This window comes from Diorhabda sublineata, chromosome 8, assembly GCF_026230105.1.
Source record: "Diorhabda sublineata isolate icDioSubl1.1 chromosome 8, icDioSubl1.1, whole genome shotgun sequence".
Lineage (NCBI taxonomy): Eukaryota > Metazoa > Arthropoda > Insecta > Coleoptera > Chrysomelidae > Diorhabda > Diorhabda sublineata.
Window position 1 is genome coordinate 11,608,046 of NC_079481.1, and position 22,886 is coordinate 11,630,931.

The 22,886-nt window shown below is 32.9% G+C and overlaps 1 protein-coding gene across 2 annotated transcripts in view; it reads left to right on the forward strand.

The window, feature by feature from the left end:
- The first annotated feature begins 98 nt into the window (after positions 1 to 98).
- LOC130448097 (clustered mitochondria protein homolog) overlaps positions 99 to 22,886 on the forward strand; it is a 29,178-nt gene continuing 6,390 nt past the window's right edge. The window contains exons 1-10 of one of the 2 annotated variants that reach the window (XM_056785295.1): positions 99 to 414; positions 807 to 970; positions 4,310 to 4,625; positions 7,391 to 7,658; positions 10,645 to 10,874; positions 11,563 to 11,894; positions 13,792 to 14,004; positions 14,162 to 14,336; positions 17,821 to 18,156; positions 18,212 to 18,417. In XM_056785295.1, the coding sequence (XP_056641273.1) occupies positions 315 to 414; positions 807 to 970; positions 4,310 to 4,625; positions 7,391 to 7,658; positions 10,645 to 10,874; positions 11,563 to 11,894; positions 13,792 to 14,004; positions 14,162 to 14,336; positions 17,821 to 18,156; positions 18,212 to 18,417 (2,340 nt within the window). In that variant the 5' untranslated portion in view covers positions 99 to 314. The remainder of the gene's footprint in view (positions 415 to 806; positions 971 to 4,309; positions 4,626 to 7,390; positions 7,659 to 10,644; positions 10,875 to 11,562; positions 11,895 to 13,791; positions 14,005 to 14,161; positions 14,337 to 17,820; positions 18,157 to 18,211; positions 18,418 to 22,886) is intronic. The other variant, XM_056785297.1, reaches the window with a different exon arrangement.

Here is a 22,886-nt window from a genome sequence, read left to right on the forward strand (position 1 = left end):
ATATAATTATATAGACAAAATTGTAGACAAAGTAAGGATCGAACTTTTATAAAATGCGCGATTCACATGATTGGCTTCCTACAAAAATACTATACTATTGTATCTTTTGTCTATGGTAAATCTTGATTTTTATATTCCAAAGGTTAAAGGATGGTGGTGTAGTGGGGGTTAATTTCAAAGCACGTGCTTAAGGAAATGTCGAAATCATCCTGAAATCTCAAAATTAAGGAGTATAAAAATAACTGTGCCAAAGATATATTATACAAAATAAATTGCATTCAAGGCTAATAGATTGTTATAAGAACTTAACAACAATGGCCTTAGGAGCTTCTGAAAACGATGCGAAATTCGATACGGAAGCTTTGGAATCCAAAGATGAATCGTTGAATAAAAAAGTTGACGAAAATGTACAAGGTTCGTATATTTTGTGTTTTTATTCTGAATATATATTCATACTGTGAATTTGAATTATTTTGTTACGTAACTACACATTTATATAAAATTTAAATGGCATTGGCGGCTAGTTTATTACAGCCTTTTTGTTTTTATATAATTGATTGTTGAGTTTTAAATCATTCCAATTATTAAAGTAAATCTCGTTGATCAACATTAATATTAGATAAAAATTTTTGATTTTTAGTGATACCTTATAATTAATAGTTTTTCAATAAACAGTTGAAGGTGAACTCAAAATATTGTGAAATGTTTTTCCTGAAGCTATTTAGAATTTTTTTTATAAAAATGGCTGATTAAATAAATTACCTTAAATAAATATTCAGATAGTTAACATTAATATTCATATTTAGAAACCAAAGTAACCAAAGAAGAAATAAATAAGTTAGTGAAAGATGAAGAAGAAAAAGAAAAAGATGATACAGAAGGCAAAAATAAAGATGAAGTTATATTTATACAAGATGTTGGGTTTTCAGTGAAGATTATTAGTCCTGGTGCAGAACCATTTGATATACAGGTAAAATAGATTTAGTAAAAGTTCAAATTGTTTATTTAAGAAATTTTTGAGCACTATTGAAAATTACTCATGAAAATATGAAATATAAGTGATGGAGTTATATCTATTCGATCTAGACTGAATTTTGTTTCATTTATCACTATTTTTAATTCCTCTTTCAGTGAAGGTGTATATAATCTGAGTTTATTGCTTGTAGTAATTAGCAGCTTTTTCTTAAACTTCTTTTACAGTTCAAGGTGCATTAATACTCAGTGAAAGGGTAATATCCTATGTTGCTTGTACTTTGATCCATTTCATGAAAACAATACAGAAAAAAATTTGCTTCCTAACAGAATATGCAATGTGTACTATTATAAATCATTAGATATATAAAGGTACCAACAGTTTCTCTACAAGGCAAAGTGTCCAGTTTTTCTTCACTTCCCTTCCCTTTTTTGAGACTGTCTGTTAGTAACGGTGCGGTTGAACTTTTGGAGTCCTTTAGAAACGCTAAAGGTACTCAGAACAAAACACGAAAGTCAAAGTAACATCTGGAAATACTAACAGAAGAAATAAAAATAAACAAAGGAGTCAAACAAGGCGACTCAATCTCTCCAACTGTGTTTAATATGAATGTAATGAGAAAAACAAAATTGAATAATAAAAATATTGTAATGAACCAAATACAAGCAGTAGCTTACGCAGACAATGTAATAATATTGGCTAATACAAGAGAAGAATTAATAAAGGCAATCAAAAAATTGGAAACAGAAGCAGGAAAAAACAACTACATGAAGATAGCAAAACAAGACGAAAGAGAAATTGACCACCTAGGGATACTGAAATATGTATCTGAAACTGTATCATTGATTATCTAGGAATAATAATAGGACACACATCTAAAGAAAGAATAAGGGAGAGAATACAAAAAGTATATTAATCATTTGGAAAAAATAAAAAGTTACTCAAGAGCAAGAATATTAGTAAAAACAACAAAATAAAAATATAAAAAACATTAATAAGACCAGTGATTATATATGCCATGGAAAAAACTTTCATAAATAAAAGGGAAGAAGAAGACCTGAAGATAATCAAGAGAAAAATAGTGAGAACTATACATGGACCACCTATTACAGGAGATAGATAGAGAAGATTGAAGAAAAATAAAGACATGAAAGAAGAACTGGGAGGAGAAAATATAAGGTATATATAGGGTGTCCCACGACTAGTTAAAACTATCTGTATATGGTAAAATACTTATAGTAAAATCATGAAAATTTCTACATTTGGGTATTTGGATACAATCTAAAATATTTTCAAAGATGGTTATACTGAAAGTCGACTGTAACTTTGTTATTTTAAATAGAACACCCTGTATATTAATACATTTTTGAAATCTACGTAAAATTTTGTATACTTTTGTCTGAAAACTTTTTTTGAAAAATGCAATAACTAAAATTTAGACCACACCTGCATCTCTAAAAATTTACAGAAAACATTTAATATCTGGATAACGGTAAGGCTTAGGTATAGGAAAGTATACATGAAATTGACTTATTTTTTACCTCTGAATGCATTAAAATAGAAAAAACCGGGTGGTTCTATTGAAAAAAGTAAAGAAATTTAATAATTATGAAGTTAAACTTTGAACACTTTTTATACACACCATGTATAAATTGAAAAAATTTTCAACATAGATCAAATACGTGTGACCTTGCTAAAAGCAACCGAACAGAAACAATTTTCATATCTTTAAAGGTATCCTCTTAAAAAATATAATTTATAAAGGTCTGCAAGGGTCAAATTTATTACAAAAAAATTAATAACTCAAAAAATATGCATTTTTCGTAAAACGTTTTCAGACAAAAGTATATTAAAATTTTAAGTAGATTTCAAAAATGTATTAATATACAGGGTATCCTGTAGAACCGGAAGTTGACCATCTTTGAAAATATTTTAGTTAAAAAGACAGTATCCTAAAATGTGTGTATCGCAAGGGATAAATCGCCAACAGGCAGAAGAAGTATTGGTCGGCAGAGAAAAAGATGGTGTGACAATCTGGATCCAGGAGACTGAAACGGAAGAAGAAACAGGTTTTAATCCTACCATACAAGAAGAAGGAAGATGCATCCTAAAATCCAAACGTAGAAATTTTCATGATTTTACTATAAGTATTTTGCCATAAACAGATAGTTTTAACTCATCGTGGGACACCCTGTATAAGCACAAAGATTAAATTGGACAAGACACATCATGAGAAGAAAACCCACAGAAATAGTGAGGAGGATAACACGATGGTATGGACAAGAGGCAGAGGTAGACCCATAAATCCTGGAAAAACCAAATTGAAGAAGATACCAGAATCCTGGGAATAGTAGACCAAAACAGAAAAAAAAGAAGGAAGCTATGACCAACAAAAAACTATAACAAAAGAACAAGGGTAGTAATTCACCCCCATAAAGGGATATATAGACGCCCCAGTGAGGATGATGTAGCGGAACTAGTGCTTTCAGTTTCAGACATTCAAACTTAATCCTCTCCTAATTTTGATTAAATCTTCTAAATATTCATAGGAAAACTTGATACATACAGTAGGTTGTTAATTTGAAAAAAAATTTTCTGGTTTTCCAGGATTCTTCTCTTGCTCTTCAATCTATTCCTGAAGTTATTTCTTTTAAATTTTTTCATATTATTTGTTCTACCAATACCATTGTATCAGGAACACATCACAACCAAATAATTCCATAACTTTGTTTAGTGATCCATAGGAACTGCAAAAACATTTGCATTTGTTCAAATTTAAATTTTACCAGCAATAGTAGATCAGGAACATCCTGGTACTTCCACTATAAACATATCACTATATAAACAAACATTTTTTTAAATTCAAATTTAAAAAGTTAAGTTGCTCTGGCTTGTTAGTGTGTTAATGCTTGGTTCAAATTACATCAGGTTTAAAAAAAGTGGAGCTTGTAAAATGTTGTAATCTATCTGTGAGGATAATGCAGTACCTTAGGAGACTTTTATGATAGTAGAACAGATTTTAAAGTCAGTTTAGGCGAGGAATTGTTGGGATGTCTTTCGAACTCTGAAACAGATAAAAATGTGCATAAATTGAAAAAACCTGGTCGTTTAAACAGGGGTACTGGAATATTTGCGAAATAATGTGAAGGAAGAGACTCAAACAAATGTCCAATCCGTTTATATATTTTATAAATTTTTCCTATCGCTGTTTTTTATATGTTTATAAATTAACTCATTAGTCAGTATTCATTGAGGTTATTTATTAATTTTTTCATTAAAAAAATTGTTTTAATTATATTTAATTCATGTTATAATTTTAAACTATATTTGAAACAGGTTTCAAGTATGGAGCTAGTTCAAGAAATTCATCAGCTATTAATGGACCGTGAAGATACGTCTCACCGAACTTGCTTTTCTCTTCAACTAGAAGGGAACACCTTGGACAATTTTGCTGAACTGAAAAATATCGAGGGATTGAAAGAAGGCTCGGTTATAAAAGTTGTAGAGGAACCTTATACAATGCGCGAGGCCAGAATACATGTTAGACATGTTAGAGATTTACTGAAATCTTTGGACCCAGCTGATGCTTACAATGGAGTTGAATGCAATTCTCTCAGTTTCCTAAATACCATTACTCAAGGTGATATTTTAGGTAACTTTCTAAGTGCTTGAATTACAAGGGGAACTTAAACTTTAAAATGTTCTGTTTAGGATTTCTTCGTTAATACTGGATAATGAATTTTAAAGATTATATATTAAAAACAAGGAAAAATGGTAAAATACGTGGTAGGTTACATAAAAAAGGGTAATTTATGAAATATTATAGTTGAATCAACCAACATGCATGCCTGACAATACAATCAACTAATTGCCAAAAAATAATTTCCTTTCCCAGCAACAATTTATTTATTTTTTTTAATTTTAAATATTCCTTAACCATTTTAGACTTGATTATTTGTGAATTTATCGCTCTAATTGCTGTTTCACTGACAGATTTTGAAAAGACTCTAGTAGGTCGAAACGTCAAATTTTTACCTGTTGTTTCAAACTGATTTGCCTAGAATATAGACCTAAAATCAAGATAAATCATCACGAAAAATATATAAAAAGGTCTGAGAAGTAAAAAGTTGAAGAGAATTCCTGTAGTTTCTGTCCAAATTGAATTATGAAATTGGCTAGAAACTCCGTCCGGAGTTATAGGAAAGGAATTTTTACCACATGTGTCTTTCATTCTGCTCAGTTTATAATTCTTCCTTTTCTGAATCAGGACTCCTGATAGTAGAAGCATTGACATGTCATTCTACGATAATGTGCAGTTGAGTTCTGTCTAGGACGACCCCCAACGCTGCTGTTGGATAGGTCTTCAAGGCCCCTGGGATGCAGATACACCCAAAAATCTGTCCTTTGCTCATGTCGATTGTTGCTCGAATTTTCTCTACCAGGCGATAGTTTCATAGGTTATTATTGGTATTAAAATCATTATGTATAATTTATGGAGGTCGTTAAATATGATAATTTTTTTTATTTATTTACTTCTGAGCATCTTGTCATTTTGATCTGTAAAGTTTTGTTAAATTTATTTATTTTTAATCTTAATTTTAGCAATCGCTACCACCAGCTAAAAATTTATATTCGAAGAAAAGAAAAAAGGGATGAAAAGTCGAAAAATCTATCAACAAGAGATCAATCATAAGAAAATATTAATTTTTTTACCAAAAAATCAATAATTTTTACTTTATAACAGAGACAATGTATGATGGAGATCTCCAAAATAAGCTTATGCTGCAAAGGGGTTCAGCTATAAAAGTTATACTAATTGTAATTTCTACTTTTTTAACACTTTAATTACGTATAGGCTTAGTAAAACAAATCTTTAGTAAAAAAAAGTAAACAGTCTATATTGTTATACTAGATCACACAATATCTGTATCAATTTCCTCATCAACAATAATGTTTTCTTCTTTTTCATTGTTGAGATCTTTGGTTTCATTGTTGAGACCTTCGGCTTCTTCGGTTTTCCAAATCTCGATAAAATTTTAGCGTCTCGTGGTTTCTCCATCCTTGCCCAAAGTGCTTTATTAGCAGTTGTCATCTTTTGCCATTCCCACCGTCTTAAGGTGGTATTTGATAAGAGCAGTGACCTGTGGAAGACTGATCACCAGTTTCATGTCGTTTGTGGTCATCACGAGAAGTTCTTCAGACTTAGCTGATATGGTTATGGTTTCTCCAGTAAGACTCCATTTGATTCTTTAGCGATTCGTTCAGTTTGTTATTGATATAGTACCTCATGTGGTCACAGTAGGGATCTGGTCCAAGGTAATGTACCTAGTTGTTGCTCCTTTTTTCGTCAAGGTTATCTGCTTCCTCTACAAATAGCTGAGTTTCTTATATTTAGGTTTATTTCGTTTTTATATCGAACGAAAACGCTCAAAATTTCTTTTCCAGGTGGTAGCTTTTGGTTAAGTGATGTTGACATTTGACTGACAAGCCAAATATCTAGTTGTTCTAGTAGTATTATAATTCTTCCTAATAGATGACGTACTTAAATATCTTGATAGTATTACGATATAAAATTAATGCCTACCTCTTAAAGTCTATTCAATTCGGTCCAAAAAAAATATTCACTACAACTGAACCAGGAAAATTTTTTAATAGAGTAACATTGACAGGACTACTATTGTATTGAAATTATTTAGTAACTCTGCTAATAATTAAATTAAATTTTGATGTTGACCTAGATACTTCTTTTAGTGTAAAAAAAAATTTAAAAAAAGCAATGTGTCTCATACAAAAATACTTTACAGCCTTTTTTACTAAAAAACAAAACAGTTGACGTCGTTGAATTTGTAAAATTCTTCTATGGTCCATCTGAATGATAGTGGTACTCATTTATCAATTCTTCTAGTGAACTAATCACCCTTAAATAATCTTCTGTGTTTCATACAAAAATACTTTACAGCCTTTTGTAGTAAATATCAGCACCATTGACGTCGTTGAATCTGTAAAATTCTTCTATGGTCCATCTGAATGTTAATGAGTAGCTTTACTCGTTTATCAATTCTGATATCCATATATTCACCTATTAGATATTCTGGTTCAATACTGAGAAAATTAGCAATTGACTTGTTCACCCTTTCGAATAAACCAACTTTAACCTCTGGTCATATAACGAGCATATTCTTTCTTGTTATTAATAATCATAAGAATTAACTTAGAATAATAGATATTATTATTTTGTTTTGAAATTCTGGTCATGTGTATCTGATATATTTAGTTATCGACTCTTTTCCATCCCATTGAACAAAAACTAAATCCAAATCTTATTTCATTTGGAAATCCAACTTAAAAAATCTTTGTATATGTAACAAAGTTTAGTTTTGTTTGTATTTTTATATTTGGTGAAATCTAATGTTTCAGAAAAGAAAAAACTGCGTCCTGAAAGTGTCGACTGCACACCTCCCGATTACATTATGCCAGATAGCAAAGATAGATCCCTGATAGCACTACAACCTCAAATCAAAGAACAAAAATCTCCTCAATGCGTAAAAGTGTTGACGTCTTCAGCTTGGAATCCACCTCCTGGTTATAGAAAAATTCATGGAGATTTAATGTACCTGTACGTTGTTACTTTGGAGGATAAACATTATCATATATCGGCGTGTTCTCGTGGATTTTATATAAATCAGTAAGTACGAAGAATCAACTTCAATTAATGGCACCAAAAAAAACAGCAACGACATACGGGGTGTTTCAAAAAAAGGTGATCTCGTCTCTAGGATAGATAGAAAACTGTAAAATATTTGGGATTTGCTCAATAAAAAATCTTCCTAACGCCATCCAACGTATTCAAGATATAGGGCGTTGAAGACTTTTTTTACGACTTTGCCGCAACTATTGGCAACATTGTATTGAAATTTTATACGAATATGTTTCAGAAGATGATACATCCAATGAATTTGTTTTTATGTCTGACTCTCATAGAGGGCACTAGTTACACGGTTCATACCAAGTAGTATTGAACGTAACTTTTTCAATATTAGATTTATTAAGCAAAATTTCAAGTGAACTTGAACATCATTTAATTTTACACAAAAAAAAAGTACTCGATACTGTGTACCGTTTATGGAATATTTTGATTTGCAAATTTTGAAGTAATAACCAATGCTGGAAATAATAATATGTATTAATTAAACAAAAAATCACAAGATAAAAATTTAAACACTCGCCTGAGGTTAATAAAATGTCAGTAGATTAAAAAAAATGAAGGAGTTTTTCACGGCAAACTCAGAAAAAATGGTATTGCCGTATAAAATACAAAGTTAAATAATTATGACTACACAGCTATTGGGGGCCTTAGTATGAAACGAATAACAGTTTGAGTCCCAGAACCTCAAAACAGAATCATCAAATTGTTGTTTATTTCATACTAAGGTCTCCAATAGCTTTGTGCCTATACTTTTTAACTTTTAAAAACGTTTCAAGAAACGAAAGCCCTCAGTTCAAATTTTTTTAACACGTTGACTGCCGCCATACAAACAAAAATTTTTGTCCTGAGGCCAATTGTGAAAATCTGTTTATTTGACTGAAATGTAACAGTAGCTATGTCTAGAACTTCAATAGGATTGTTATTTTTTCTTATTTTATTTTTTTATGCTGGTCCCATATCAAAATTTTGACTACTTTTTGGCTGGTACGCCGCTGGTCCATTGACCTTGCATCACTTTTTAGATGTGGAGGGACTACGTTTGCGTCTCGCACGCACCAACAATTATTAGCTTGTCAGTGTCGTTATGATCTCGTGGCATAAAGCACAGCCTGTAACCAAACAAATGTTATATTGACAGAGTTTGTTGTGTTCTGTACGGTTTGTGTGTGTTTTATTTTAGTGTTGGTGAGGTAAGATATACATAACTATGTCCAGCAAATCCCAGAGAAAACTGACTCAAGTTCAGACGAGTCAGACGCAGAGCCATTTCCAGCCTCTGATAGTGATTCGTATCACCCAACGGGTTCTTCTGAAGACGGCTGGGAGTCGAACCACAGCTTCGAGAGACTAACGACCTCAAAAAGGGGTAAAAAATGCATCTGAAAAAAGCGAAAATTCAAAAACATTCGGTAGTAAATCTGGCCCTTATGAAAATATTAGTTCTCCTGCATCAGAATTTGGTAATAACGTCAATATATCTTCCTAACAATCAGACACCGAAGTAAACGCAGTTTTTCCTGCATTCAAACCTGCCACTAGTGTAAACGAGATTTTGCCTGCTTCCCAACCTGACTGTAATTTGAATGCTTCTTTGCCTGCTCCTAAACCTGACATTGTAGCAATTTTAACGTTGCCTGCTCTCCAACCTCGGACTGAAACTATGTCACACACCGTTGTTCCCGACAATGACAATTCAAGTGATTCTAAAGCAAATGAAACACCAGCGTCGGTTTCGAGATGGGGTCCTGTTGCAAGAAATTACAAAATATTGCCAAGTTTTACTGTGCCCTCTGGAATAAAGCCAGAAGTTGCAGCTCTGCTGGTGAACAAAAAACCGGGCGAATTTTATGAGGCTATTGTTGGTGATATTGTAGACCAAACAAATAATTATATGACCTGCATTTTACTTAATACCGATGCTAGCAATTTTTACGAACTTCATGGTAGAAAATACGCTACAAATCGTACGTTAAAAGTAGACACTTTTTGTGTATACCTTGCTTCAATGAAAACCACAGTGTTTGAGTTTTTTTATGCATTACCTTTATAAGTTTCTTCAGATACTATTGCCTAGTTGCTAGAATTTTTTGCGTTTTGTTTTAAAAAAAGTGTTTTTATTTTAATAAGATTGATAATTTGTAGACGTTATTTTCACCTTTAATAAAGCTTTCTTTTCCATTTTTGCAGTTTTTCACTAAGGGACCACATGCTCAAAAAAAATATAAATGAAAATTTTTGAACAGCAGGAGTCTGTGGTTGAGCCTTACTGGTCGCTTAAACGCAATAATTGCATAATAAACTCAACCAGCAGCTCCACAGACAACAAAATTTTTGCCGGTCCGATGGGACCGTTAAAAATATTTTAAGCTGGTCCCATGGGACCAGCCCGGCAGTCAACGTGTTAAATGTATCCGTTTTATCGATGGGGTCTCATTTACGTGATAAAATAATTTTCAATTCACATAATGCTTACTAATTAATAATAATTAATAACTTCATCAATACTTTATACCAGCACGGTTATTACTTCATAATTTTCAAATCAAAATATTCCGAAAACAGTAAATAGTATAGAGTTTTATCGTAAAAAATGTGTTTATGCTCTCTATTTTGAATAAAGATAACGTTACGAAATTTTTTTACTGAGCAAACCCCAAATATTTTTCAGTTTTCAAAAGGGATCACCTTTTTTTGAAACATTCAGTATATTGGAAAAGTATAGAATATTGTCCCTAATTCCTATCAAAAACTCTTAAACTGAGGCCAGACTTACCAACTTTCTTTGAACGCCCTAAAGGAGCCTTTACTTAATAGACCGTTACAAATCTGTTATGGGACCACTTCACTTTAAAGACTAAGTTAAAGAACCTTTTAATTTAAAGAAACTTTTAGTTAAAGTGCCAATTAGGGTCGGATTATGAAACAGTTAACACAATCTATTCAATCCTCAATTTATTATATTTAGGTCAACCGCAGAAGAATTCAATCCAAAAGCAGCTTCCCCCAGCCATTTGTGTCATTCATTGATTGAACTCCTCAATCAAATATCTCCACAATTTAAAAGAAACTTCGCACTGCTTCAGAAGAAAAGAAGTCAGCGACATCCGTTTGAAAGGGTTGCGACGCCTTACCAATTGTATTCTTGGACTGCACCAACAATGGAACACACTTTGGATGCCATTAGAGCTGAAGACAGTAAGATAAATTTATTAATGTATATATAAAGATTTTTTTAAATTCAGCAGGTGATTGCTTGTATAAAATTATGATAGGTCATACCTGTTTTAAAATTTCCTTGGTCCACCCTCTTCTGACACCCATGTCTTGTCCACTTGTTAATATTGGTCAATAGTTTGACCTTTAAGTACATTAAGAGAAGCTTCAAATTTGATTTTCTCATTTGAGGTTTTTTTGGTTCTTGAGGAAGATGGGCTTCTCCATTGCATGAATTGGCATTTCATTTGTTAAACTTCATCCTTTCCAATAAATTTGGATCATTTTTAATGCCATTCAAATATCAGTACAAGCATTTTAATCTATAGCACCTTGGGTATCAGTTTTTAGTAACCACACCTCGTATATATGTATTTTTTCATATTAGGGCGAGTTTGGTAGTTGGTCATGTCCTAGAGTTCTATTTTTACATTTATTTTGAAAATGGACTTCTGGAATTTCATGTAATTTGTCTTTTATTTCATATGGTAACTGAAGGAGCTTTTCATACCATTCTGATATAGCTTTTCGCCCTCTCCTTTATAATAACAATATTTGAACTGACCTACTGCTTTTCACTTACAACACATTGTAGGTTTACAATAAAAACTAATTATGGTAGTTTCTTATTTATTTTTCCAACAAAGCTTATTTTGAACTATTTTTTTAGCATTCTCTTCCAAATTGGGATATGAAGAACACATTCCTGGTCAAACAAGAGATTGGAATGAAGAACTGCAGACTACTCGTGAACTTCCCAGAAAAACTCTACCAGAAAGATTATTACGTGAACGTGCTATATTTAAAGTACACAGTGATTTTGTCGCCGCAGCGACAAGAGGCGCTATGGCAGTTATAGATGGTAACGTAATGGCTATAAATCCAGGAGAAGAAGCAAAAATGCAGATGTTCATTTGGAACAATATATTTTTCTCTCTTGGTTTCGATGTAAGAGATCATTACAAAGAATTGGGAGGTGATGCCGCTGCTTTTATAGCACCTGTGAGTAGTAAACACTAGGAAGGGTGAAAAAAAAATATTTTTAATTCTATTAGTGCCACTGAAAAATTCTCTCCATTACAGTTTTTTATTTTTCCACAGTCCAATAAAAAAATGTCCTACAAATCAGTATAGCTTTTCATTTGCATTATATTCTGCACAAAGTCTTGAAATACCTTCAAAACATTTTTGTCGTTAAGGCTATTGCTGATAATTGTAGTTGAATTGCAGAATCACTATAAAAAATTCAAAAACGACCAGAAACCCATATTAATTAGATTAGCTCGTATCAAACTTCCGAAAAAAATATTTTAGTATGATCCTATTCAGATTACCTCTTCCAATGAGTTTCATTCAGTTTTCCTCTTTCAAAACTATTTCCTACACAATAGAAAGACTCTGGGTGAACAAAAAGCGTTTATGATTGTCTTCTGGGCAAACGTATTTGCCTCCTCTAATATTTAATATTTTTGTGATCAGAGCTTTTCTTTTCGATTTCCTCTTTTAAAACTCTTACCTACTCCACAGAAAAGTTTAGTGCCAATAACAGGCGCTTGTGTTCCTTTTCTGATGTATATATTTGCCTCTGATTCTTTTAATCGTTTTGTGACCAAGAAACCGGATTAAAGACATTACTATTTTTGCCTATTTCATCAAGTTATTTATCGACACCATTTTCATTTTGATTCTCCCTTCTGTAACCTTTCAAGACCACATGAAAGCCTAGTGGCTCCATTTCTTTTAATTCCTGTGTGACCAGGATACTAGATTAAAGATATTAATTGTACCAAATTTTTCGATACGATCAGGTAAGAATGCCATTGCCGAACAGTGTTTCTTCCAGTTTTCTCCTCTCAAAACTTTTTCCTACACAACTGAAGGGCTTTGGGCGACCGAAAATATTTCTGCTGTCCTTCTAGTAAATGTATTATTATTATTATATTATTATTAATCTATTATTCTTTCAATCCTTTTGTAACCGAGAATACAGATTAAAATACTCTACTATTTCTACCTATTTCTTTTGTATTCACAACTCCATTCATCATTTTGGTTTTCCCCTTCCCTACATCACTTAAAAGCCTTTTGCTTCATTTCTTTTAATTCCTGTGCGACCAGGAACCGAGATTAAAAATATTAATTGTATCGAAGTTCCAAATTTATCGATAGGATCAGGCAAGAATAGCACTATCAAAGAGTGTTTCTTCCAGTTTGCTCTTTTTTTAACAACTTTCCTGCACAACAAGAAGAGCCTGTACCAACAAAAGACATTTGTAATGTTTTTCGGTCAAATACATTTGCTTCTATGATTCTTTCTATCCTTTTGTGGCCGAAAATCCAGATTAAAGACACACTGGCTTCACTAAGTATTAGTTGTATTAAAATTCTAAAGCAAACTTTTGGTATGATCAAGCCAGAATGACAGTGCCAAAGTGCTGCTCTTATTTGACCGGAAATCAATATTGAAGATCAGGCTGAAAAAGTTCTCGTCACCACTTTCATACCGCCTATGAGTCAATATCATGGGAACTCAGTGCTTTGATAGCAAGTTTGAAGTTATGCATTCGATTTGTATCGATACAGAATTATTGTTAAAACTATGTGAAAAATAATCAACTGTGGTACTGTGAGACTTACATGTTTTATACGTAACTTTTCACTAGATTTTTCAAAAAAATGTTGAAAAATAAATTTAAATTACGAGCTGAGAAACTCATATACACAAGCATACTAAACAGACAATATTATTTGTAACCAAGGATGATTTACACATATTTCAATCTTATACCAAAACACTGAAAAGGATAAAAAAATACAATATCCTTCACCATTTTATTAATTTTTATATAGCGAATTCCTTGAATGTTTATTTGGATACTCACATATGTTAATGTTTCAGAGAAATGATTTACAAGGAGTTAGAGTATACAGTGCTGTAGATCTTCCAGGCCTATATACACTTGGCACAGTCGTTATTGATTATAGGGGTTACAGGGTAACAGCACAATCAATTATACCTGGTATTTTGGAAAGAGAACAAGAACAATCAGTTGTTTACGGTTCTATAGATTTTGGAAAAAGTGTATTGACGCATCCTAAATATTTAGATTTGGTAGGTGTTTTGTAAAAATGGTATTTATTTCTAAAAAAATTCTGATTATGTTTTGTAGACAATAATCAATCCTCAAGGGAACTTCTTTAAAATTTCTTTTGCTACAAAGAGATTTAGAATTTAAAAAATTCTGCAGTATAAACATTTTTCTTTTCAGTTGAACAAAGCAGGACAACAGTTGAAGATCTTACCTCATCATGTCATAAATGACAAAGGTGAATCCATAGAATTGTGTTCAAGCGTTGAATGTAAAGGAATCATCGGTAATGATGGCAGATATTATATTTTAGATCTTTTAAGAACTTTCCCTCCAGATGTCAATTTCTTAAAATGTAAGTACTTTTAATGAATTAATTATAATTTCTTATTTAAGTTAAAAAAAAATCTAAAAAGAGATCTTTCCATCTTATTCGATTATATTCTTCAAGCACTTCTGTAAATTTTTATAGATTTCCTCATTTTAACGTTTTTTTAAGGTCACTAACAAAATAAATCATTAAGGACTAAATGAAATACAAGGATCCATGCATAGAACCCTTTAGTCTTAAAGGATCTACAGTTTTAAGCCACAAGGACAACTTAAAATCTGAACATCCTCAAAGAACTGCAGGCTGGACCAACTGGCCATGCAAAAATCTAAACATGGGCTGTGGGTGAATGTCCAATTATTTTGATGGATAGTGACCAAATGGCGCCTATAACTGTTAATAATAAGGGCTTGGAGGCACACGTTACTGAGAGAGAGGGAAAGCAATGGACTGATGACTCCAAGCCCACTAAACTGAATAATAGAGCCACCTGGTACACAGACTACTCCAGGATACTGGAGGATACACCTCAAAATAAACCAATCTTTTCCACGTGGGAGCACACTACCCTCTTAAGGGTATTCACTGTGATGGAATGAGGATGCTTGATACTGAATCGACGCCATAGTACTTTGACTTTGCCGCAGAGTTGCCATACAAGTCATAAAGGGTGTGCTTTTAGCTATGGCTGGAGTGTACGAAAGATCTGAAAGAACTGGTGAGTGATGGTTGCAAGATCCAGCTTTTTGGGTGCCCGGTCACTAGGGTCACTAAGGATCGACGAAGATGTATAGAGGCACCTAACATAATACCAAGCTAATGCACGCATATATGGGCCTTCTGCGTCTCTTATAAAAAAACTGCTTTAATTCAATAGGCGCTTAATTCGACTAGTGATTGGACTTTTAACCGAACACTGTCTCCTAAAACGCCATCTTCACACTATGGACATCACAGTCGTCCCGGTGTGCCGTTGGTGCATGGAGGAGTATCAAACTGCAGACCGTCCCTAGCACTCACACGAGCGCGGTTCAAACAGCCTCACAGCTTGCCTAATAACATCTAAAGGTTTCAAGCCAAAGAGCCTGATCGGCTTCTCAAAGGACATTGGTGTTTGGTAATGTTAAGTGGGACACGACAAAACTATCAGAAGACCAATGTGCTTAATGGTCCTTGGCCGCCCACTATTCTACTAGAACTATTATCCTTTTCGATGCTTAAAACAAGATTTACATCTTGCTGTCTACTTATCGATTATGGAGTCATTTATGTATTAATTTTTTCAATCAAATGATCAGAATGGATTATGTAGTCAAATGAGATGCCTCACTTATTAAAAAATCTGATGCATATCAGCACTTTGTCACTGCAGGCGAGTTTTACAATTTTCTGTCCACTCCTAAATTATAGAACCTTTTTAGTTGATCCAATAGGATCGTACAGTAAAAATGAAGCTTTTCAAAACTCTGTTACTTCTTCGGTCGCTTTGGTTAGGTTTAGAAGTTATGGAACGATTTCTTCATTAATTTTCTCGTTCTAATGATTCTGAAGGATCATTTTGCAAATTAATATAGTCCTTATTCCAACATTCTGCAACATTTTTGGCCTCTTTGAGCGCGGTTCACAGGTTATTATGATTAAATATATTAATATACACTCTTCGTTTTTATTTTCTTCAAAATTTTATATATCGAATGATCCTTTTCAATCAAGAATCCAATTTATCCCAAAATATGAACCTCTTAACCTTTTCAGCACTCTCCTATACTTTTAGGCTCTTTTATGAAGATTAACAGGCTACTAATACCATTTTTGAATGTGGGGCTATTTTTCAAATTTTATCATTTAACTGATCCAATTATACCTTGTAGTTAATACAATTACTATTCACTAGAACAACAGAAATTGAGGTAGGACAAGACACCATCTCTATTACCTCAAACAGAGGTTGTCCACAAGGACGCTTTACGGAGCTTTGAGAATCTGTTACATAGTTCAAAGAAGACCCAACTATATATAAAAAGGTGGTGTCGATTAACTGTCCACCCAATCAAGTCCTACCTAATTGCATTCACTAGGAAGAAGAAATTCATTATTAGGCCTATAAAACTAAACAAACAATCCATTGAATAGAAAACATTGAAAATATCTGGGACTCACACTAAATAGTAAACATCTCTTGAACAAACATGAAAAAGAGATAACCACTAAAGTCACAAAAGCCCTGATGGTGTGCAGAAATTTCTCAGGTAAGATCTTGTTGTGGATGTACACGTCGATCTTGAGATCAATCATCACATAAGGAGCTGTGGTTTGGTGCACTGAAACTGATATGAACACCACAAGAATCAATCTCTCTAAGGTACAAAAACTGGTTTGCACGTAAGCAATCTAGGTCATTCTCAACAGCTGCACTAGAAGTGATTCTAAATTTTTCACTTCCCCATATAATATTCAGAAATTATCAATTATGGGATATGTCTTAGGATAGAATAACAAAAAAGTTCGACTTTGAGAACAGATTTACCTCAAAATTAAGTTATAGAAGCAATTGAGCGAGAAATGAACAGAAAAGCCATAAAATGATATATGGATAGCTCCAAAACAGCAGACAAAACTGGATACGGACCCGGAACCAAAAACTTTGAAAGCTTGGGAATACACCAAGTAACCCACCAGTTTAATTTAACTTCAACAGAAGATTATCATCTTGTCCAATAGCTAATCATCCATGTCCAATATCGTGAAGTCCAAACTGATCTGGAAATACTTGGACAAGCTAAATAAACTAGGCAAGAAGAACAACCTTCTAATGGATTCTATGGCACGCTGTGTTGAAGCTGACAGAGTCGCCAAAATAGGGGTGGATAAACCCTTTAACGTACCTGATCCCTTTTGCAGTTTCAGCAATAGAGCAATAGTGAAAAGACTGGAAAAGAAGACAAATAAGGGTGACACCAGTTACTGGAACAATCTACAGGGGCAAGAGAAACTATAACCAGGGTTGTATCAACCTAGGTAAGAATACTAACCTCAGTCTTAGGCTTAGCAGAGAGTGCAATGTCTGTTATGTAAAGGATGGAATCTCTATTCACATTCCTATAAATTCGCAACTCCAGATTTTCACACATGGGAGCACATGAAATAAAAGACTGGAGCCATCCCACATAGTTGAAATATAAAAATTATCCTAAACTTTGTCATAACCTTTTTAGCACACTTTATACAGTTTTTGCCAGGTTCTAATGTCTACCCAGCCGGATGATAATTTCAACCTAATTATCCAAATTTCTTTTATATCCCCTTGTAGGAAACATTATTACTCGACTTCTTTTATATTCTACCCACATGTCTTGTTATCATCTGCATTTTAAACTTTCGGTTTAAAGGCTCTCGTCATTTTTCTATTTTTGTTATCTGAACGATAAAGTTACTAAATTATGTGGTATCCATTTTCATTTTATTTATTTATATTTGTTAAGACTTAATTAAACTATTTTTCTTTTAGTGGGAGAAGATTTGAGTCGAGAAGTGAAATTGCTGGGTTTTCCAATTGAACACAAACATAAATTGTGTTGCTTGAGACAAGAATTGATAGACAGTTTCGTAGATTCTCGATACATGATGTTTATTAAATATGCTGCTTACCATTTACAACAGTTGAACGTTAAAAAAACAGAGGAAAAACGTAAAGCCATAGAAGAAAACAAAAAAGAGGAAAATGAAGAAATTAGTAAAGATAAAGATACTGAGAAGGATAAAGCGGAAGAGAAAAAAGGTCAATTAGAGGACGCAGAAGCCAAAAAAATCGTCGAAAGTATAACAGACGGTAGTAAAATCGAACGTATGTATTCATATATATGTAATCATAAAGTAATTAATAAACGTAAATTTTCCAGTTGAAGAAAGTACAAAAAATATTGTTAAAACAGCATCTATGGCTGTAGGTTCTCTCAAAGATACCGAATTCGACATTAGATTCAATCCAGATGTATTTTCACCTGGTATCAGACATTGTCCCAATTCCGATCCTCCACTGGCGAAACAAAAGCAGTTAGTTAAAGACGCGGCGGAATTTTTGTTAACTGTACAAATTCCAACATTCGTAAGTATTTTGAGGATAGTGGTGTGATCGTGTGTTTATTTCCAATGATCCGATCCTATTCATCTGTTTTATTTGACAGTCTATAAACAATCATCCGATCCCAAATCATTTATTAATAACTAATATTCTAAACAAACTAGAAAAATTATTTTTTAAAGATATTACATTCATGCAACCTCTTGTCATTTTCAAGAGGTCTTATTGACAATCTGTGTTCTCTTCCATCCATTTTTTATGCTTTTTTGTCCCTGGCAAGTTATTTTATTTCGTTATTTCATTTTCTTTCCTCTATTTAGTCAATACATTGTTTTATTGGTCCTAGATACTCTTCTATCGATAATATTTTCTTTACTATTTTGATTATATTTCTTATGTCTCGTATATGTTTATTTTCATTATCGTTCTTTCAACTTCCTCTTTTATTTTTTGAATTAGCACTCAATACTCTTGTCAGACAAATATACATCTGAATAATTTGTATGTACACTATGAAAATATGGCAAAAGAACGTGGTTAAAGTGTTGTGGTTACCACTTCATCATTTTGAACTCAATCCTATTGAATTTGGACTCAAATGAAGCGATATGTTATGTAAAACAGTACAAAATTTGACTTCAAGATCTTCAACTATCATATGACTCCATATGAAAAATGTTTTAAGACATGTCATAGCGGTTTCACGAACCTTATTGAATTACTTTGTGTTTTTCCTCCCATTATTCATGTTTTTGTGTTCCTGACGAGTACTTTCATTTCTTGCACTATTTTTTTTTCATATTTTTTCTATTTAGTCAATTTATTGCTTTTTTATCTTCGCTTTTCTCTTGGTTTCGCTATCTCTTTCATTTTCTTGTTTATTTTAGTAACATTGTGGGCGGACAAGGAGTCGTTGAGGACATAGATTTTCAGATAAGCCCGTCGTGCCCCAATTTAACTGTTTTATTATGTTTGTTTATGTTTTTCTACCTTTATTTACTGTTTTTATCATATTTTCCACCTTTTGTTTATGTTTATCTTCATTTTTATCCTTTCAGCTCCCTATTTCCACACATTTATTAATCTTTGCGTTTTATATTTTGAATTAGCACTCAATACTACGTCAAACATATCAATATCTGAATAATTTGTATAAGCATTCTTCTAATATAGCAAAATAACGTGGTAATAGTGTTTTGGCTACCACCATATTATTGTGAATTTAACCACCTTGAATTTGGGCTAAAAAAAGGAATATTTTACGAAAATCAAAATATTTGAACTTCAAGATCTTTGTCAACTATGATGATGACTCCAGTATCCATGTTTTTGTGTTCCTGCCAAAATAAAACAAAGTGCTCTCATTTCCTGTACTGTTTTCTTCAATATTTCCTTTTTTTTAATCTATTGTTTTTTATTTCTTGGTCTAACTCTTCGCTTTTTCTTGGTTTACCTAACTCTTTCTCAGCTATTCTTTGTTGGATGATTCTTGGTATACACCCATATCAAATGATTCTTTTTTATTTTATTGATTATTTACGTTTGGTTCTATTTCCTTTATTGGTTTCTGTATATTATTTTCGATGTAAAATTATGTTCTATTTATACTAGTACAATCTTGTTTATATATGAGCTCAAATTTTGAATTATCCCTCTATTTTCCTGCTTTCTGTGTGTTGATTGTTCCTAGATATTCTGATCTACCTAAACTGTGTTCTTTTTCTTTGCATTTGATTTCTTTACTGTTCTTATATCGTCTCTATATTTATTTCAATTCTCATTCTTTCAACTCCTAGATTCCATTTATTGATCTCCGCAATTTATATTTTGGTATAGCATATGATACTATACTGAACACACTGTTTATGTCTATTATTACAGCCTCATGCATAATAAAACTGTATAATTAATGTGTTTCAACAACTAAGTTATCGTCTGTTAGGAAATAGTAAAGTTTACCTTCAATTAGTTTTTATATGTAAAAAGCAAGCACCGTATTATACTCTAGTAGCTCTAGTGGTCCCTACCATGAGGAGATGCCTCTCTCGGAAGAGCTTTTGCCGTGGTAGTATTGGTAAAATAGGGTCAGGTCAGCGACCCTTCTTCTATGCTCTCTCTAAGCTATCCGTTTCTGGTAAACTCTGGATCACCTATAAGTCGAATTGCTCAGTTCTGTATTGAGTCGAGCATCCTCAGAGTATGCTTACGAGCTGAGCTCCAAATGTACGAGCAATACTCCAAAGTTGTACGAATCTGGGCCTTGTAGAGGATTAGGAGCTGTTGTGCAGAACTTTCTGAAGATGATAACTTTGTTATCAAAACATGTGTGAAACTGTGTAATTGTGTTGGTGTAACAATCGTAGTAAACAGTATTTTCAGTATGGTCTTCAAGGTTTTTCAGTGTGGTCATACTAAATCTAGTGAAAATTGATTACTTGAATGTTTCTTAAGCTATTAGGCCATCGTCGAAGATTGATTATAACCTAATTCCGCTTGATTAGATCTGCTTCAACCATATATCGGATCATACTAATTAATTTAACAAATATTCAACAGTTCTCGAATCGCAGATACAAGACCCCATTCTCGATAAAGAAGCAGTGAGTTTTCACGTAGTGACCCGAACATGAAGGTTCAACTAAACGTCAAATTGTTTCAAACAGTTGTTTCCGGAGGATATTCCTGGTTTATTCCAACACTGCTTAACAACAATATATTTTGTGTGGGAAAACAGGTACTATGAACAAACAAATGGTGTAACAAGCCCGGTTGTAGCCATTTGTTTTTCTTGGAATAATTTGAAAAACAAGCCTTGTACAACAGCTACTAGAAGTCAAAGATTTGGTTCAGTTATGTGATGACATATTTGTAATGAAGGGTCATAACCTCAAAGAATTTTTGGAATATATTAACAGCATTCATGAAAAAATACAAGTCACGATGGAAACTGAAAAAAATCATCAACTGGCACTCTCATCACTAGAAAAGGAAGACAATTAGATCATTAAGCCTATAGAAAAGTGATAAACACCACTGCTATTTACATAAGAGTATTTATATATTATAAAAACATTGACCAAAACGTTTTCGTCGTCAACAGCCGTTATAAACAAGTTAATAAGGAATCAGCAAAGCAGAAATAATACAAAGTCACTTGCCTCGGACAAATAGAACTACAATCACATTAAATTTGAGGAAACGCAGCTATTTTATGTAGAAAAAGATTATAAGGAGAAGTTATTGACATTCAAAAACACCCAAAAGTTATTGACATTCAAAAACACCCAAATAACTCTAACAGAATAGAAGAAAGTTTTGAAATAAATTCAATGAGATACAAAAATCGCGCCATCTCAACGTACAGCAACAGAGCAATCAAGCACACAAACGCAACAGTGGGACGCCACTCCAAACGATTCTTCGATTATTCCTCTATCACCTTACCTGGCCACTTGTCGATGTTGCAGGTTTTCCGGTAACCTGGTGACTCTTTCAGCGAAATGGACGATGACTGGAATAATATAGACGCACCTGAACCCTCCTCTATACAAACCACCCAGTCAATACATACCAATGCTTTATGTTTCGTCGACTAATTTTTGTTTTGTTTTATTGTCATCTTCAAAATTTAATTCCATGCCCGATAGTAGGCGGAAAGGAACTCATCCTAAAAATCACTCTAATTCTAACCCTATGGAATTTCTTATATCAATACCATTCCTAAAATAAGCCATGTCCCTATTCCACCCTTTCAAATAACGAGCGGCCAATATATATCAGCTTAGAACACACAGGGCCTATCAGAATCAATCCTAGGAGCAAGCAAATTCATCCACGTATCTGAACCAGACCTTTAACTTGTAAGAACTGTTGTTCAAGGCTTGTTATTCAAAAATTTCCATGACACAATGGGTTACAACTGGGCTTAGAGGGCTTCCCATTGCGACACCATCTGGTTTTTCATTTCATCTATCATTTCATACGAAATATGTTGTTTTTAAACCCTTGAGACATTGTTGAGTCCAAGAAGAACATCCTCCTGAAACGACTGTTTGATAAAACTCATGGGTTGTTTAGTGGAACCTTCGTATTCGAGACTTTACGTCAAAGTTCACCAGCAGTAAAACTATAGTAGTTCAGACTAGTAGAGTTCAGTTAGAATCATCTTCTGAATTTCTTAAGATGTCAACCGCACAAGGTGGCAAAACCTCAAGTAGCAATAGCCCAAGAATTATTCAAACTAGAAGGAATCAATATTTACGTTTGTCTGCTTCGATAATCCTGTATAAAGACCATGAAACTTGTGCTATAGTATCATTCCTTGGGGAACATTATAATTTTTACTTGTCAAAAATACGTTCTCAGATATTTTGAGAGCTAAATTTATATTTAATAAATTAAAATAGAGTATTCATCTTATTTACCTTATAAAATTATGTGTTTCCTATAGGGTCTTCTGGTAGTTTATGTCAAATTTTTAATCAACTTTCATT